The sequence below is a fragment of the Diceros bicornis genome, chromosome 1 (assembly GCF_020826845.1).
Source record: "Diceros bicornis minor isolate mBicDic1 chromosome 1, mDicBic1.mat.cur, whole genome shotgun sequence".
Taxonomy (NCBI): domain Eukaryota; kingdom Metazoa; phylum Chordata; class Mammalia; order Perissodactyla; family Rhinocerotidae; genus Diceros; species Diceros bicornis.
In genome coordinates, this window is record NC_080740.1 from 17,031,049 (window position 1) to 17,046,531 (window position 15,483).

Below are 15,483 nucleotides of genomic sequence, written 5' to 3' on the forward strand. Positions count from 1 at the left end.
TCACAAAAAAGAAAAATGTACTTAGAAACATAACAAGACTCAGTAAATGGGTTTTCTCCCCGGAAAGAAAACTGGGAATTGCTTTCAGTGGAGTATCCAGGACAGAGTGCCCCGGTGTCTAGGTGGGAGAAATCCTTGTGCCTAGGGAGACAAACTAGAAAGTTGAGTAAAGGGGCCGACCAGAAAGCGCAGAGCGCGCACTTGGCCTGGGATGCGCGGGCAGAGGCGGGACTCGCGCGTTCCTGCGCGCAGGCAGGTCAGCTTCGGCGCCTCGCTGCTGGAAGAGTCCATTAGGGATGGCCGAGGCAGGGAGTTCCCGACGCCGGAGCGCGGACCTGGCTGCCCGCTGCGCAGATGGGGGTTTGCTGCCTTGGGCGGTCACCCCCGCTCCGCTAGTCAGGTGAGCGCAGCCCGGGGAGCCGCGGGTCCTATTGGAGCAGACGGAGGATAGAGGGGGAGGTGGAAGGGGGGAGGAGGAGGGGGAGGAGGATGGAGGCACCTTCGTGACCCGATAGCGGGAGAAAGAATCGGCAGCCCAGGCTGAGCGGGGAGACGCGAGCGAAGGGCCGAGCGAGGACGTGCGGAGGGGGGACCGGTGGGGCGCACCGCAGGCGCACGCGGATGTCGGTGTCCCCGGGTTCAGGTAGGCTGTGGCTGGGGGATGGTGCTGCGAGCATCCCGGTGCCCCGGGGGAACGCGGCGGCATCCGCGGCGGCGCGGGGTCGCTGCTGCGGCACCTGTTGCCGGAGGTGGGAGGCGAGGGCGCGGGAGGCAGGGCGCGCACCCGGCGCCGCCGGCTGTGGCTAACGGGGCAGGGCGGCCCGCGTCCTCTGCCCGCGGCTGCGCCGGTGCGGTGAGCGGTGCCTGCCTGCCGCCCGGCCTTTCCAGAGCTGCCTGGTCTCAAAGACGGTGAGAGGTGAAAGAGCAGAGGGAAGTTTCCTTTCTTCTCTTTCTGCCTGTTTGAAACCCCAACACTAGCTTTAATTTTAAAAAGTGTGCTTGGAAAATCAGCGATGAAGAACGGCGCGCCATAGGTAATAATTAATAATGGGAAGGTTGAGGTAAACTTGAGTCTTATGTTGCAAAATAACCGCTGCGTCGAAGAGTTTTCAGTGAAATATTTTCGGAGAGTTTGGAATTAGTTTGGAGCTGTAGAATAATGTATTTTTTAAAACAGCTTACACATTTTTAATGTCTTAAACTATTTTAAAATTGATTTTTTTCTTAAAACTGAGAAATTATGGCAATGGAAAAAACTGATTTTAAGGTGCAGTATTAACTTATTCTGTCACTTTTGTTTTAAATCAACTTTTCACGTTTCGCGAAATCCACAACCTTTAAAAATGTGTATAATGTGTTTATATATAAGGTGCACGCTCTCAGAAATCACTGATATCAAATCTTAAGGGTGCATAATTACTGACAATTAGGATAAAGCTAAAAATTATGTATCTTAACTAATACAGCATCATTTAAAAATTCTTGCTTAAGTTATTACCTTAAATTACTAAAGTGCTTTTCCACCCCTTTGTGTATCATTTATCAAAAGAGCTAGATAGATCCGGAAAAAAACAAAAAACAGAAAACCCAGAAAAGGCATTAAAGAAAAGAAAAAAGATGTTCTAGTCAGGGTACAAATGAACACCAGCAGTTTGTTTTTGGGTTATTTCCTAGGCTACAGGGGAGTGCCAAATACACTCTGAACTGTGTTAAAATATGTTAAATATATGGCATTATGTATAACATCCTGGCTCTGCCATTAACTCATAGTGACATTGGATATTCACTCATCCTTTTAGGCCTTAGTTTCTTCATTTATGAAGTAAAGGGATTGGAGTAGGTGATTGAGAAGACTTATTTCAGCTAGAAATGATATATCTGAAGGTTACAACTATTTAAAAGAAGTAACCAAAATGTGTCCACTAAAAAAAGTATGACTGAATCCTGTCTCCGTTTTTATTTCCATGATGAAGGACTGTAGCAGTTATCCCGTATTGAATGCCTGCTATGTAATGAATTCCAAGAAGCACTTTATATAGATTATTTTACTTAACACTCACAACACCACCGCAAATTAAACAGCATTATTCCATTTTACAGATAATGACACTGTGGCATGGAAAGTTTAAGCTCCTTGTCCAAAGTTCCCCTGTTAGTAAGGGCTGGATCAGAGATTTTTCCTGAGTGCTCTGAGCATCTACACTATACTTAATGTAATAATTAAAAGCTGAAACCACCTATAAACACCAGTTAAGAAATAATCTTAGACCAAAATGTAAGTTCATAATGGAGTGAAGGTAAATTATATAAAAACACTGAGTCTTGATATCATCAGGTATAGAAATGATGTATCAGTCAACATTTATTATATTTTAATAACAATTATAGTTTTATGCTGTATATATATTTATCAAATATTGAATGCCAATTATATTCATTGTCAGAAAATGATAATGAGATATATTTGGGACACAAATGCTTTTATGGTAATAAAAATAATGATGAGAAATAATATGGGAAGGCAGAGGCTGGTGTTAAGCAAAAGTAGTTCAGATATCGTTGTACTTGGAGGTGCCCTTGCCCAGGCTACACCCAAAAAAAAACAGTGTTCATAGCAGAATTAGCTGTGACTAAACCCTTCTGTTCATATTTCCACGATGACTGATAATAGTATGCCCCATTGATTCAATGTCCACTAAATACCAGGAATTCTGTGAGGCCCTTTAAATAGAGTAACTTTAAATTTAATCATCAAATACTATTACTTGATTTGCAGATGAAGAAACTGAGGCAGAAAGATCTATGCTCTGAGGGGACCCACAAAGAAAATACTTTTTGCTTTAGGTTAGGTGTATGATTCTTTATCATTAGAAATTCATAGGCTGTGAACACAGCATTGAAATCCTTAAGCCCTGGGAGGAGACTTGGAGCCAACTCCTTTATTTTATATTTGGGGAAATGGAAACCTAGAAAAGTTAAGAGTCTCACTTAGAGTCACATATTCTATTTTCCCATTTATGACTTTAGTCACCTGTACATTCCTGTAAAGTAATAAGTGGGAAACATGTTATCAGGTTAACTTGGTCATTAAATGTTTGATTTATTGCCAGTCAACCAATGCTGCCTCTTGCCCTTGTATATAGTGCTGTCCTACTGTTATTGAAAACTTCAAGGTTGCACCAGTTAGGATACAAAATCTTTGAGAACAATGACTGTGTTATATATTTCTCTAGTGTCTCTAGGGTTTAGGAAAGTGGAAACAAATGTCCTTGTGATCTACACCTGTGACAAGTCATTATTTCATGCACTGGGTCCAAAATCTGCACAGTGGAAACACTGGGCCGTCACCACTTTTGTTTCGTATAGAGGGCAACTAGACAGTTTACAGATGCTTACAAAGCATATTGAGCTCCTTAGATGATGATTGTTTAATTTGATTATAAAACGTAGTGTGTTACCATGGAGAGACTTGGACAGGCATTTCCCTGATTTTGTGAGAAAAATCACACCACTAAATATTATACACAGTTGAGTGTACATTTCTCTCTCTCTCTCTCTGACTTGGAAATAACTTTTTTTCTGATTGTAAAGATAATACAAAGTCATGTAGGAATTTCGAACAGTACAGAAAAAAAGGAAAATCACCAGGAACTCCACTGTCCAAAGGTTTTGGTGAACATCCAACCAGAGAGATGTCCTTCTTCCCTTAACTCCTGCCGAATCAGGTTGACAGCTGAATTATTTATTGACACCATTTACAGTTTAAAGCTCTGTTTAGTCTTAGTATTCTGTCACTCTCAGTTAGCTCAAACTTTGTGTAAAGAAAGATACTTGTTGAGAAATGAAGATCAACATACTACTAATAAACCGGACTCCTTGTATCTCATGCAGAATGAGGTAGTATAGAAAGTTGATTTCACTACTCATGCATGCCTGTTTTTCTCCCTTCACAAGGCAGGACTCTGGGGGGACAAGAAGCATCTTTGTGTGTAGGGAGGGTCCCCCAAGATGCCAGGATGTCAGGCCACACAGGAAGCCATAGCACCCAGCTCTGTTGCCCTGATAGAGGTGTGGCAGAGGAGGAGAAGGGTGGAGCTGGGACGCGGGAGGCTGTGGTAATACAAAGGCTGTGTTTTCTGATTCCACTGTGACACACTATACACTTTAAAATGTGCCACACCAAGTCCCTCCCCCAGCTGCTGGGCAGGTGGTCATGGGGCCCTTTCTGGTGCAGTCAGGCGTAAGTTTGGCTATACCTCAAAATGAGGGCAGGATGCTGCTAGGGTATTGCTCATTCATTTATTCAGGATTCTGAAAACCCAGAATGAACCCTCTTTCATATAAAGAGGGAAAACTGGCTGTTGGAATAATTGTCCATAAATGAGTTTTGAACTAATAGAAAATTATTAGGTATAAAGGGAGGTTGGGGGTCTCTTTCAGAGAGACAATGATAGCTCTTTCCATATGCATTTGAATGTAATTACACTAAAAATATTCATGGTTTAAAGATTATATTATTTGATTATTTTAATTCCACGAATTCATTTGTTATTCAAAATTCTTTTTATTCTGGGCACATTTTCCTTATTTGTGCTGTATATTTGAGAATAGAATTCTTTCATGGTTTACTTTATTAGGGGCTTAACAGGGCTTAAATCCAACCATCTGTTCGCCTCTTGGCACATCAGCCGTTAGAGGTGCTGGTCGGGGCTAAATAAATTTCCCACATTTAAAGGTTAGGGAAAGAGCTACCTTTATGAATAGATTTCACATGATTCTCAGCAAGACTATAGTGCAGAAGTGGAGTAAAAATGCATTTCATTCTCTGAAGCACAAGGTCCCCTGTCTGTCTTTAGTTTTGCTGAAAGGCAATTAGCATTTCAACTAGCCAATTTGGTTACATGCAATGAAGTACTTGGGTTTATAATTTGCTGCTCTCTGTCTGAGGCTGTTGAGCGCTAGCTCTTGTGTAATCCTCTCCAAGTAGCCTTCCCTCCAGCGGAGTTCTTGCTGCTGGTCTTAAATAACTAATCAGCAGCGAGTTTTCCTTGCCTTTACTGTAGGGTGCCATAGGGCAAAGAAAATGAAATGCCAAGCTAATAAGGGGATGATTGTAATTATTAAGTAGTCTTTATTGAACTATGGCACAGGCTGAAAGATATAGAATAGCGTCAGATAAAATGCACCTTCAGAAAGGCATTGTGTGGCACTCTTAGTAGAGTGCAGTATGCACAATAAACAGAGGGTATATATATAATTGAGATGACTCAAAATTAACAAAGAAGCAGCAATTCTTAATTATTTATATTGACTTTCCTCTCTCTGCAAGAAAGAATTCTGTGGGGAATATGTGTAAAAGAGAAAATAGTTTTTTTAAAAGTGTTATAACAAATGAATAAGTGCACTGAGGCATATTGTGGAAATAATTCAAAGGTTTGTATTTGTGTGCTAATTGAAAATAAGATTTTGTTAACTTCTTTAGTCATGAACTCTGATAGGTAATATTAATGTACTTCATGTATATAGTCATATTCCTTTGAAAGAAGCACTGTATGTTATGATAATCTTTTTGTTATGATAATTGGAGTGATATCCTTTAATCCCCGTCGTGGGGCAGTAATTCAATTTAGCTCATCTTTTAATGCAACACTGTTTTTGCAAAGTTGAACTTATGTAATTGTTTGGAAGTAAAATGATACATTTTTCATTTTTTAAATAATGTTTAACTGAAAGAAGGCATAATAGAGAAGTGTTTTAGACACAAGCTTTGCAAGTGATCAGTATATATAATTTTGAGAACATATATGAAAGAATTGCATTATCTTCTCTATTTCCAATCCATGATATAAAGAGGAAGCCCTATCTGCAGCTACAATTAGAGTCATTTGTATATTATTCATTTAAATTCAACAGTGTTGATGAACAGGAATGAAACAAAGAAGGCTGACCTGTCCTCTAGCACACTAGTCAGCTAAAGATGGAAAGTGTTCTGGAAAAAGTGGGACTTGATCTGGCCTTAAAGAATGGTGGAGGAGAGGGGTGGGGGAGGTTCAGAGAAGAGCCTGGGGAGTAGCTTGGATCAGAGGTGCAGAGGGAAGAAGGATCCAGGTGTCTTGTCCCAGATACGTGTTAGATCAGCTGGACTGGAACGGTTGAAAGAGGAGAAAGAGATGGCTGGAAGTACAGGGTGGGTTTGGGACTGTCACCACTGTCTATTTCAGAACATTTTCATCACATCGAAAAGAAATCCTGTACCATTAGCTTTCACTCTTTATCCTTTCCCCACCCCTGAGTCCCTGGCAAACAATCTACTTTCTGTCTCTACAAATGTGCCTTTTCTGGACATTTCATATAAATAGAGTCATAGAATACATGGCCTTTTGTGTCTGCTTTCTTTCACTTACCATAGTGTTTTCAAGGTTCATCATGTTGTAGCATGTATCACTACTTCATTCTTTTTTTATGGCTGAATAATATTCCGTTGTATGAATATACTACCTTTTACTTATCCATTCGTCAATTGATGGACATTTGGATTGTTTCTACTTTTTGACTGTTGTATTATGGACATTTGTGTACCACTTTTTGTGTGAGCATATGTTTTCAGTTCTCTTGGTTATATATCTAGGACTGGAATTACTGGATCAATAGGGAGGGTGGATAAAATAGCCAGGATACATTTAGAAGAAATTTGTCCCTTTTCTTTTATATATTCTGTTAAGCTCAAGGTTCCATTATGGGGCAAATGCATCAGATATGGCTTGAAGGTTTATCACTTAGAACTTTCCTTTCATAGATCTCTGCCAATTAACTAAGATATTTAAGATGACCAGATTGTGAGAAAACAAAATAAAGGAACAATTTGCAGCCAACGACTTCATCCGCATCCCTAGCTGTAAATTTTCCTAAGAAGAGAAGTATGGTAGCAGCCAGCAAAATGATTGACCTATCTAGGATATGCTGAAATCAGAAATGTAGTTTGATATTATCTGATGCACACTGAATTCAGTTCTCTGATGACTTCTGTCTTTTTGGTAGGGACTCATCTAAATGATATTGGCTGAATTGCCAAAAATGAAAAAAATTTATTTTTTAAGACAAATTATGAAAGCTTTAAAATGTTATTTTGTTAATGAGAAAAAATTCAATAGATCACTTGATTGAGAATTTGGCTGTAAGTAAAAGACAACTCCAATTCACTAATATATAGTTTGTCAGATAGCCCTAATTCTGTTGTGTGTGTGTGTGTGCGCGCACATTTATTTGTTTATCTGAAACTTTAACTATATTCCTCAAAGGGTCTGATGTCCTTTATACAATAAATTGACATTTGAGCAAATTTGTCTAATTTTAGTGGAGGCAAAATATTTTAAGCTCTTTCGAAGAAACCTAAAAAATATATTTGCTTAGTGTCTTATGGTTTGCAACATATGTTTGCATAAATTAATTCATATAATCTTAATAACCACTGGGTTGTAAGTTGTTAAGTGTTATTACTTTATAGATGAAATGAAGATTCATTAAAGTCAACAAAATTAATTAAAAACAACAAAGCCAGGGCCGGCCCGGTGGCGCAAGCGGTTAAGTGCGCGCGCTCCGCTGCGGCGGCCCGGGGTTCGCTGGTTCGGATCCCGGGCGCGCACCGACGCACTGCTTGGTAAGCCATGCTGTGGCGGCGTCCCATATAAAGTGGAGGAAGATAGGCACAGATGTTAGCCCAGGGCCGTCTTCCTCAGCAAAAAAAGAGGAGGATTGGCGGATGTTAGCTCAGGGCTGATCTCCTCACAAAAAAAAAAAAAAAAAAAAAAAACACCAAAAAAAAAACACACAACAAAGCCATGTTTCAATTTAATGTCCAAAAGTCATCCACTCATTAATAATCACAAAAATGATCATAACATAATATTTTGTTATTTTGGTGTCTCACAAAAATGTTTCTATTAATTTTAAAATGAATTTATTTCTTATCTCAAGTCTCCTAATGTAAATAAATCTGTTTCATCGGGTAGCATTATATGGGAAACCTCACTCTAATAAAAATATTTCCAAACCTCAGCCAGGACTTCACTTCTTTTGAACATTTGTTACCAAAATTATAAATACTTGGAGATAATGTTTGAATACCAGTGTAAAACAATTTGACCATTGTGTGGCACTTTTACATAATATTTAAGTAACTTTCTTAGAGAAAGTCAGCGAACTTTGAAAATTGTTCTTGTTTTTAGGTGACTAGAATGCCCTAGCTTTTTTAAGTCAGTACTCTACCTACTACGTGAGACCTTGGAATAATATGACTAATAGAATTTCCAGAAGCTGTTTTAGGTTGCAGGGGGTTTTACTTCATCCTTCTTCTATTTCTCACTAATATTCTTGAGTGATATTGTATTGGGGGTTGGTCATTCACTCATTCATTGTGTACTGAAGCACTCTACTGTGGACTTGAAAAACACACTGAGCTGGTAATTTCTTCTTTCACATTTCATTATAGCTACTGACTTCAAAATTTGTTCAGATTTTATAGTGATTTTTAATGATATTTTAAAATCCCAGTGATTTCATGGCACCGTATGTTTAGAAATCCTAACCCTGCTCCTCTAGGTAGCCAACAGCTTTTCCCTTCCTCCCCAGGCTCACTTCTTTGAACACAGGAGATGAATGTAGCCATGGATGGAATTAGGGCTGCGTGCTTGCCTTCTTTCATTGCTTCTGCTCTTATTAAAGTATCATGTCAGTCACAAATAAAATCTACACTGACAACTCATTACCTTGCAAATGGCAAATCACTGTGGGTGGGAAATTGTACATAATGTGAGCATTCTTATTACATCATTTAGCATTAGGTATAGGGCTCTTCTGTTCACTAGACTATGCTGGTGAGTAGGCCATGCTGCCAATAAGAGGCTGTTTGATTATAGAGAGAAGAGAATAAAGATGTGCACTTTTCACTTAATGGATTTTTTATGATAGGCTGTATAGATATAGTGACTTAAAATTATCATCCCTCTATGACTATTAGCAAGATTCCTTTGTGAATAGAGAATATTAATCTAGTATTTAGTTCAGAGCATGGGATCTGGGCCTTGAGAGCTTGGGTTTGTATCCTGGTTTGCATTTCCAAGATGTTATCTTAAGAAATATATTTAATCTCTCCATATCTCAGATTCCTCATTTGAAAATGAGCGTAATTACAGTAGTTATCTTATATTTCAGATGGTTGCTATGAGGATCAGATGAGTTAACACATGTAAAGCAATTAGAGCAGCACCTAGCACTTAGTAAAGTTAGTTGCTGTTAGCTATGATTGTCACACATGAAATCCAAATTATTGATGATTGGGTGCCTAAAGGATTCCTTCTTCCCCAGCTCCTTTTGACTCCTCTAGATTCCTGAAGAGAGTTTAAATTTACCTTGAAGCTACTAGAGCCCAAGCTTCAGCCCCTAACGGTGTTTTTTATTTTTTACTTTCGTAGGCGTATTTTGGGTCCTCGGCCCATTAATCTTTAGCCTTTTTATTTTCTAATATAAGTGCTTCCTCCAGGAAGTCTTCCCTGAACCCTCAAATTGGGTTTTACATCACTCAGGTTGCTATTTCTGTAACAATTGCTGCTTTGACATTGAGTCTTTCTAGGGCTTGTTTTTTAAAATTTCCAAGTGATGCTGCTTTATTTTTTGGTTTTTGGTATTGTTAATTTATAAATGAATTTCATTGTATTCAGAACACAAGGTCTTATCCAGTTTTTGGAATTTGTTTTCAATTTTTATAAACCTTTCCTGTGTGCTCAAAAAAACATTGTATTCTGATTGTTGGGGATATATTCCATATGCTCATCACATCAAGCTTATTAACTGTAGTTCTCATCCTCCACATCCTTCCTAATTTTTGTGTACTTGTTATATTGACTACAGAGAGAGAGAGAGAATTAATATCCTTCATTTCTCATTTCTCTTTGGAGTTCTAGCAATTTTTGCTTTCTATATTTTGAAGCTATGTTTTGCTTATATTATCGCCTGGTAAATTGACATTTTTGTTGTTATATAATGACTGTCTTTATCTGTAGTAATGATTTTTGCCTTGAAGTCGGTTTTGTCTCTTAGTAACAAACACCAGTAACATTGCAGTATTATTTGCCTGTTATCTCATGAACTTCGTGAAGAAGGAAATGATCCCGGAAAGGTCTAAGATAAAAGGTTGACTAAAGTAGAGAGTAAACGTTTGGATAAATGAAGAAAATATTAACTATTAAATTCTATTTTTCTAGTGTTAAATATTGAGAGTTAAGTAAAACAAGATATAGCTTATATCATGAACAAAATTAGCATGTTAGTGGGGTTTGTGTGACAGATGATTGGATTTAAGTGTTCTAAGATCCTTTTGTTCAACAGTAGAGTGAAGATATTAACTTTAAACTTTTAAGAGTTTACAGGATAAAAATGATATCTCTCAAAGAACAAATAAACAGATAAATTCACAAGTACAGCAAAGAGAAGCAAGAGAAGAAAAAATAAAACTCAAAAAGAGCAGGGCAAAAAACACAAAATAAGATGGCAGAACAAATCCAAATGTAAGACTAATTATAGTAAGTGAATATAAATTGAACTCTTCAGTAAAAACCAAAAAATATAGAAATCAATTACATGCTGTTTACAAGAGACACACCTTAAACATAAGGATATAGAAAGGTTGAAAGCCAGAGAATGCAAAGAGATTAATAGCCCCTAACAATTTTATATTAAATTTTGTCCTCTCTTACTTGAAGAGGAGCCCCAAATTATATATGCTTCAGCTATAACCAACCACTCTAAAACGTAATGGCTTCAAATAACCACTTATGTTGCTCATGAATCTGCAACTTGGGTGGCACTTGGTGGGCACAGCTTGTCTCTGCTCCACCCAGTGTCTACTGGCGCAGCTTACTTGGGCTGGGGGATCCTCTTCCAAAATGTCTCATTCACAGGGGCTGGCAAGGTGATGCTGGCTGTCGGTTCCTCTCCATGTGGACCATGCTGTGGGGGGACTTAAACTTCCTCACAGCATGGTGATTAGGTTCCATGAACAAGCATTGAGCTAGTATTGTAAGAGAAGGAAAGTGGAAGCTGCCTGTTTTCTAAGTTCTGGGCCTAGAATTTAGTACAGTATTCACTTGCACTGAATCCTGTGGTCAAGTGATCATAAAGCTTAGATTTAAGAAGAAGGGACATATATCCCACTTCTGAGTGGAGAAGTGCCAAAAAATGGTGGGGCCTTATTTTAAAACCACCACACTGCTGTTGCTATTAATAAAAATAATAACAAGAAAAGTGGCTATCATGGACTACTTTGTTGAGGTGTCACACTTTGGCAGAGGGTGGGCTTCTGGGTTACTTAAAAGGGGAAAAAGCCACTTTGACCTCCTGATGACAGTATATTCATGCGTTTTTTAAATTGGAATTTTCAACTGAGGCACCAAAAAATATATATATCAGATGTCAAAAGTGAGTTGTGAGAAGTTATTGAGACTCAGAATTTTAAAGAAGATAACAGAAAACTAATTACATGAATTTCTTCATATCAAGTATATAAAAAATTCAAAAGAGTAAAGTCTGAGGGAGGATTTTCTGAGGAGAATTTATATTGGGAGAACTGTGGATGTGCTATGAGTCTTCTCCATCTCGTGTGTGTCTGTGCCTCATCTTAAGGGCGGTGAGGAGGGCTTCAACAGAACTTGCAGAGTTTGATTCATAGTTGAGGACCACAGCAAGAAAGTTCCTGAATAATTTCTGAGAGAGCTAAGGTGGCCTGTGACAGCAGGATAGAGGGATGTTCTGGGCTGAACTGCGTCACCTCCCACAGCAGGGCAAAGGGAAGTGAGCCCCAAGGGCCAGCAGTGAAACCCACAATAGGGATATTAGCCTGAAGTAATTTTAAAGGGATCTTGTCTAAGAAGACAGCCTGTCAGTGCAAGGGGATCCCATGCTATGGGAGGAGTCCGTATTCAAATTTCCTTGATTATCTCAAAAACGTCTTCTTAGAGTTGGATTCTTCTAATTAGACTATAAATAATTTCTAGATATTCCATCTGATAGTCTCTTAAAGTCTCCTTGAATCTGCTTTTTCTCTCTTACCATTGATTTATTGAAGAAACTTGGCAGTTTGTCCCATAGAATGTCCATGTTCTGGATTTGATTGTTTCTTCCCTTCTGGAATACTTAATAGATTCCTTTATCCCCTATCTTTTTCCTAGTAAAGTAGGAATTAGCTCTAACGCTTTTATTGGAGTCAGGTTCTGTACTTTGGGCAAAGATGCTACATAGGTGGTGCTATATACTGTCTTGTATCACGTCATGTCTGATTCTCTCACTTTAGTGACAGTAGGAGCCAGCAGTGGGTTTGGGTGATGACAGCCTAATCCCTTCATTCACAAGTTTCCTATCAACCCCGCTCTCAATTTTATTGAGATATAATTGACATATAACATTGTATAATGATTTGATATATATATATATTGTAAAGTGATTACACAAGTTTGGTAACATCCAGCACCTCACATAGTTACAAATATTTTTTCTTGTGATGAGGACTTTTAAGATTTACTCTCTTAGCAACTTGCAAATATACAGTACAGTATTCTTAACTGCAGTCACCATGCTGTACATTACATCCCCAGGAGTTACTTGTCTTATAACTGGGAGTTTATGCCTTTTGACCACCTTCACCCATTTCCCCCACCCCGACTCCCCAATCGCTCCCCGCCCCCCCCGCCTCTGGCAACCACCAATCTGTTTTCTCTTTCTATGAGTTTAGCTTTTTAAGATTCCATGTGTAAGTGAGATCATTATAGTATTTGTCTTTCCCTGTGTGACTTCTTCCACTTAGCATAAGGCCCTCAGAGTCCATTCATGTTGTTAAAAATGGCAGGATTTTCTTCTTTTTATGGCTGAATAGTATTCCATTGTATATATACATACCACATTTTCTTTATCCATTCATCCGTTGATAGGCACTTAGGTTTTTTCCATGTTTGGCTATTGTAAATAGTGCTGCTGTGAATATAGGGGTGCAGATATCTCTTTGAAATAGTGATTCCATTTCCTTCAGATGTATACCCAGAAGTGGGATTGCAGGATCACATGGTAGTTTTATTTTTAATTTTTTGAGAAACCTCCGTAATGTTTCCTATAGTGGCTGTACCAGTTTACATTCCCACCAACAGTGTACAACTGCTTTTCTGCACATCCTCATCAACACTTGTTATCTCTTGTCTTTTTGATGACAGCCATTCTAACAGGTATGAGGTGATATCTCATTGTGACTTTGATTTGCATCTCCCTGATGATTAATGATGTTGAGCGCCTTTTCATGTACCTGTTGGCCATTTGTATGTCTTCTTTGGGAAATATCTATTCAGTTTCCCTGCCAATTTTTTAGTCAGACTGTTTATTTTTTGGTGTTAAGTTGTATGAGTTCTTTATGTATTTTGGATATTAACTCCTTATCAGATACATGATCTGTAAATCTTTTCTCTCATACTGCAGATTGCCATTTCATTTTGTTGATGGTTTCCTTTGCTGTGCAGAAGCTTTTTAGTTTGATGTAGTCCCACTTGCTTATTTTTGCTTTTGTCGCTTTTGCTTTTGGCGTCAAATCCAAAAATCATTGCCAAGACTGATGTCTAGGAGCTTACCCCCTGTGTTTTCTTCTAGGAGTTTTATGGTTTCAGGTCTTACATTCAAGTCTTTAATCCATTTTGATTTGATTTTTATCTAATTTTTTCATCCACAAATGATCATTTCCTTAATTATTTTATTAGGAGTTGCAAACAGGTGCTTTTCTAACTCTGTCATTCCTGCCACAGTAGCTGGAATTCTTTAAGGAAGAACTTTTTGCTTAACAACTTAGGCTATTTGGTTACCCTGAAAAGGAGTTTGCCCAGGATAGATAGGATAAATATTTAATCCTTCCCTTTTAAATGTTAATTTCGGAGTCAATGGTTGATGCCCTAGTTACTTTCAGTGGTGACCAATGAGAAAGATAGATTGACTGATTGATTTACTTATTTATTTATTTTCGTATCCTTATGAATGTAGCGATTTATATATTCAATATATTTCAAACAGCTGTAGTCACTACCCTTTTAGATGCACAAAAATTTTGGCCAAATTTTCTTTGGCCAATCGGAACCCTTTCATGTTCCTCTTGTGTCTGATTGACGTGACCCCATTAATCTTCAATAACTTCCTTGCTGGTGGAAGATGTTCGGTTTTATTTTGCATGTTCCCCCATCCCCCTGTAGACATCAGTTATTCCTCTAAGGAGCCCTAGTTCCTTTTAGTGGGGAATGGTGTTTAGAGACAAAAATCCGGGCACTAGTGATGCTTGTTTTTACTGAGTTGTCATTACTTTTAAGCGTTTTCAATGGACAGAGTCAGGAAATGATGTGTTATTACGAAGAAAAAAGTTATGAGGTGGTACTGATATTTCCAATTTAAGTTTAATCTTATAGAGTCTTCACATAATTTCTTTGGTTTTATTGTCATTTCTCTTTTCTCTTATGTAATTACAGTCGTGTGCTGCATAATGACATTTTGGTCAATGATGGATCACATATATGATGGTGGTCCCGTGAGATTAGTACCCTATAGCTAGGTGCATAGTAGGCTATACCATCTAGGTTTGTAGGTTTGTGTAAGTACATTCTATTCACACAATGATGAAATTGCCTAACGACACATTTCTCAGAACATATCCCTGTCATTAAGCTACACATGACTGTACTTATTATTTGCTCTATGCTGTAATATGTATAGTGTCAAACTTATGTATTCTAAAACATGTAAAATATGATTCCAAAATATATATTCTACAATATAAAAATCTAATTTAAATGTAATAATACTGATATTAACACTGACAATAAGAATACTGAATGATGGATAAGCAACTGTATTTGTCCTTAGAATTTATTCTAATAAAGGCAGTCAAAATACTATGTTCTAAAGCCACTAGAAATAATTATTTTGTCTGTGTGATCACTTGATATACGGTTGCTTTATTTGTTTCAGTTTGTTTGCCTATATAGTTATGTTTGCCAAGGAAGCATTGGCAACATAAATCAAGGGCTGGTAACAACAATGGTTATCAATGGGGGAGGAAAGGAACAGGTGGATGGAAGAGAGAATTATCTAAATATACCTTATTATACAGGTTTAAGCTTGGATTCATGTAAATGTGTTATATATTCTGAAAATAAAAATTGGATTAAAAAATTATATACACCTGGAGATGTCAAATAACCTGTTGGATATATGAGTCTGGAGTTTAGGGGAGAAGTTTGGCTGGAGATGTAAATTTGAAAAACTACGCTTAAAGCAGTGAGAATGAGATCACAGTGAAAGCGAGTGTAGATGGGGAAGAGGTCTGGGCTTGGGAACTGGAATGTTCTATCATGCAGAGATCAGAGGGAAGAGAAGGATCCAGCAAAGGAGGCTGAAGGGTACCTAGTGAGT

At 38.1% G+C, this 15,483-nt stretch overlaps 1 protein-coding gene across 1 annotated transcript in view; it reads left to right on the forward strand.

Moving 5' to 3' along the window:
• The first annotated feature begins 501 nt into the window (after positions 1-501).
• The window catches only part of ADGRV1 (adhesion G protein-coupled receptor V1), a 521,379-nt gene continuing 506,397 nt past the window's right edge, over positions 502-15,483 (forward strand). Inside the window, exon 1 of the mRNA XM_058528960.1 lies at positions 502-643. Within this exon, the coding sequence (XP_058384943.1) occupies positions 622-643 (22 nt within the window). The 5' untranslated portion in view covers positions 502-621. The remainder of the gene's footprint in view (positions 644-15,483) is intronic.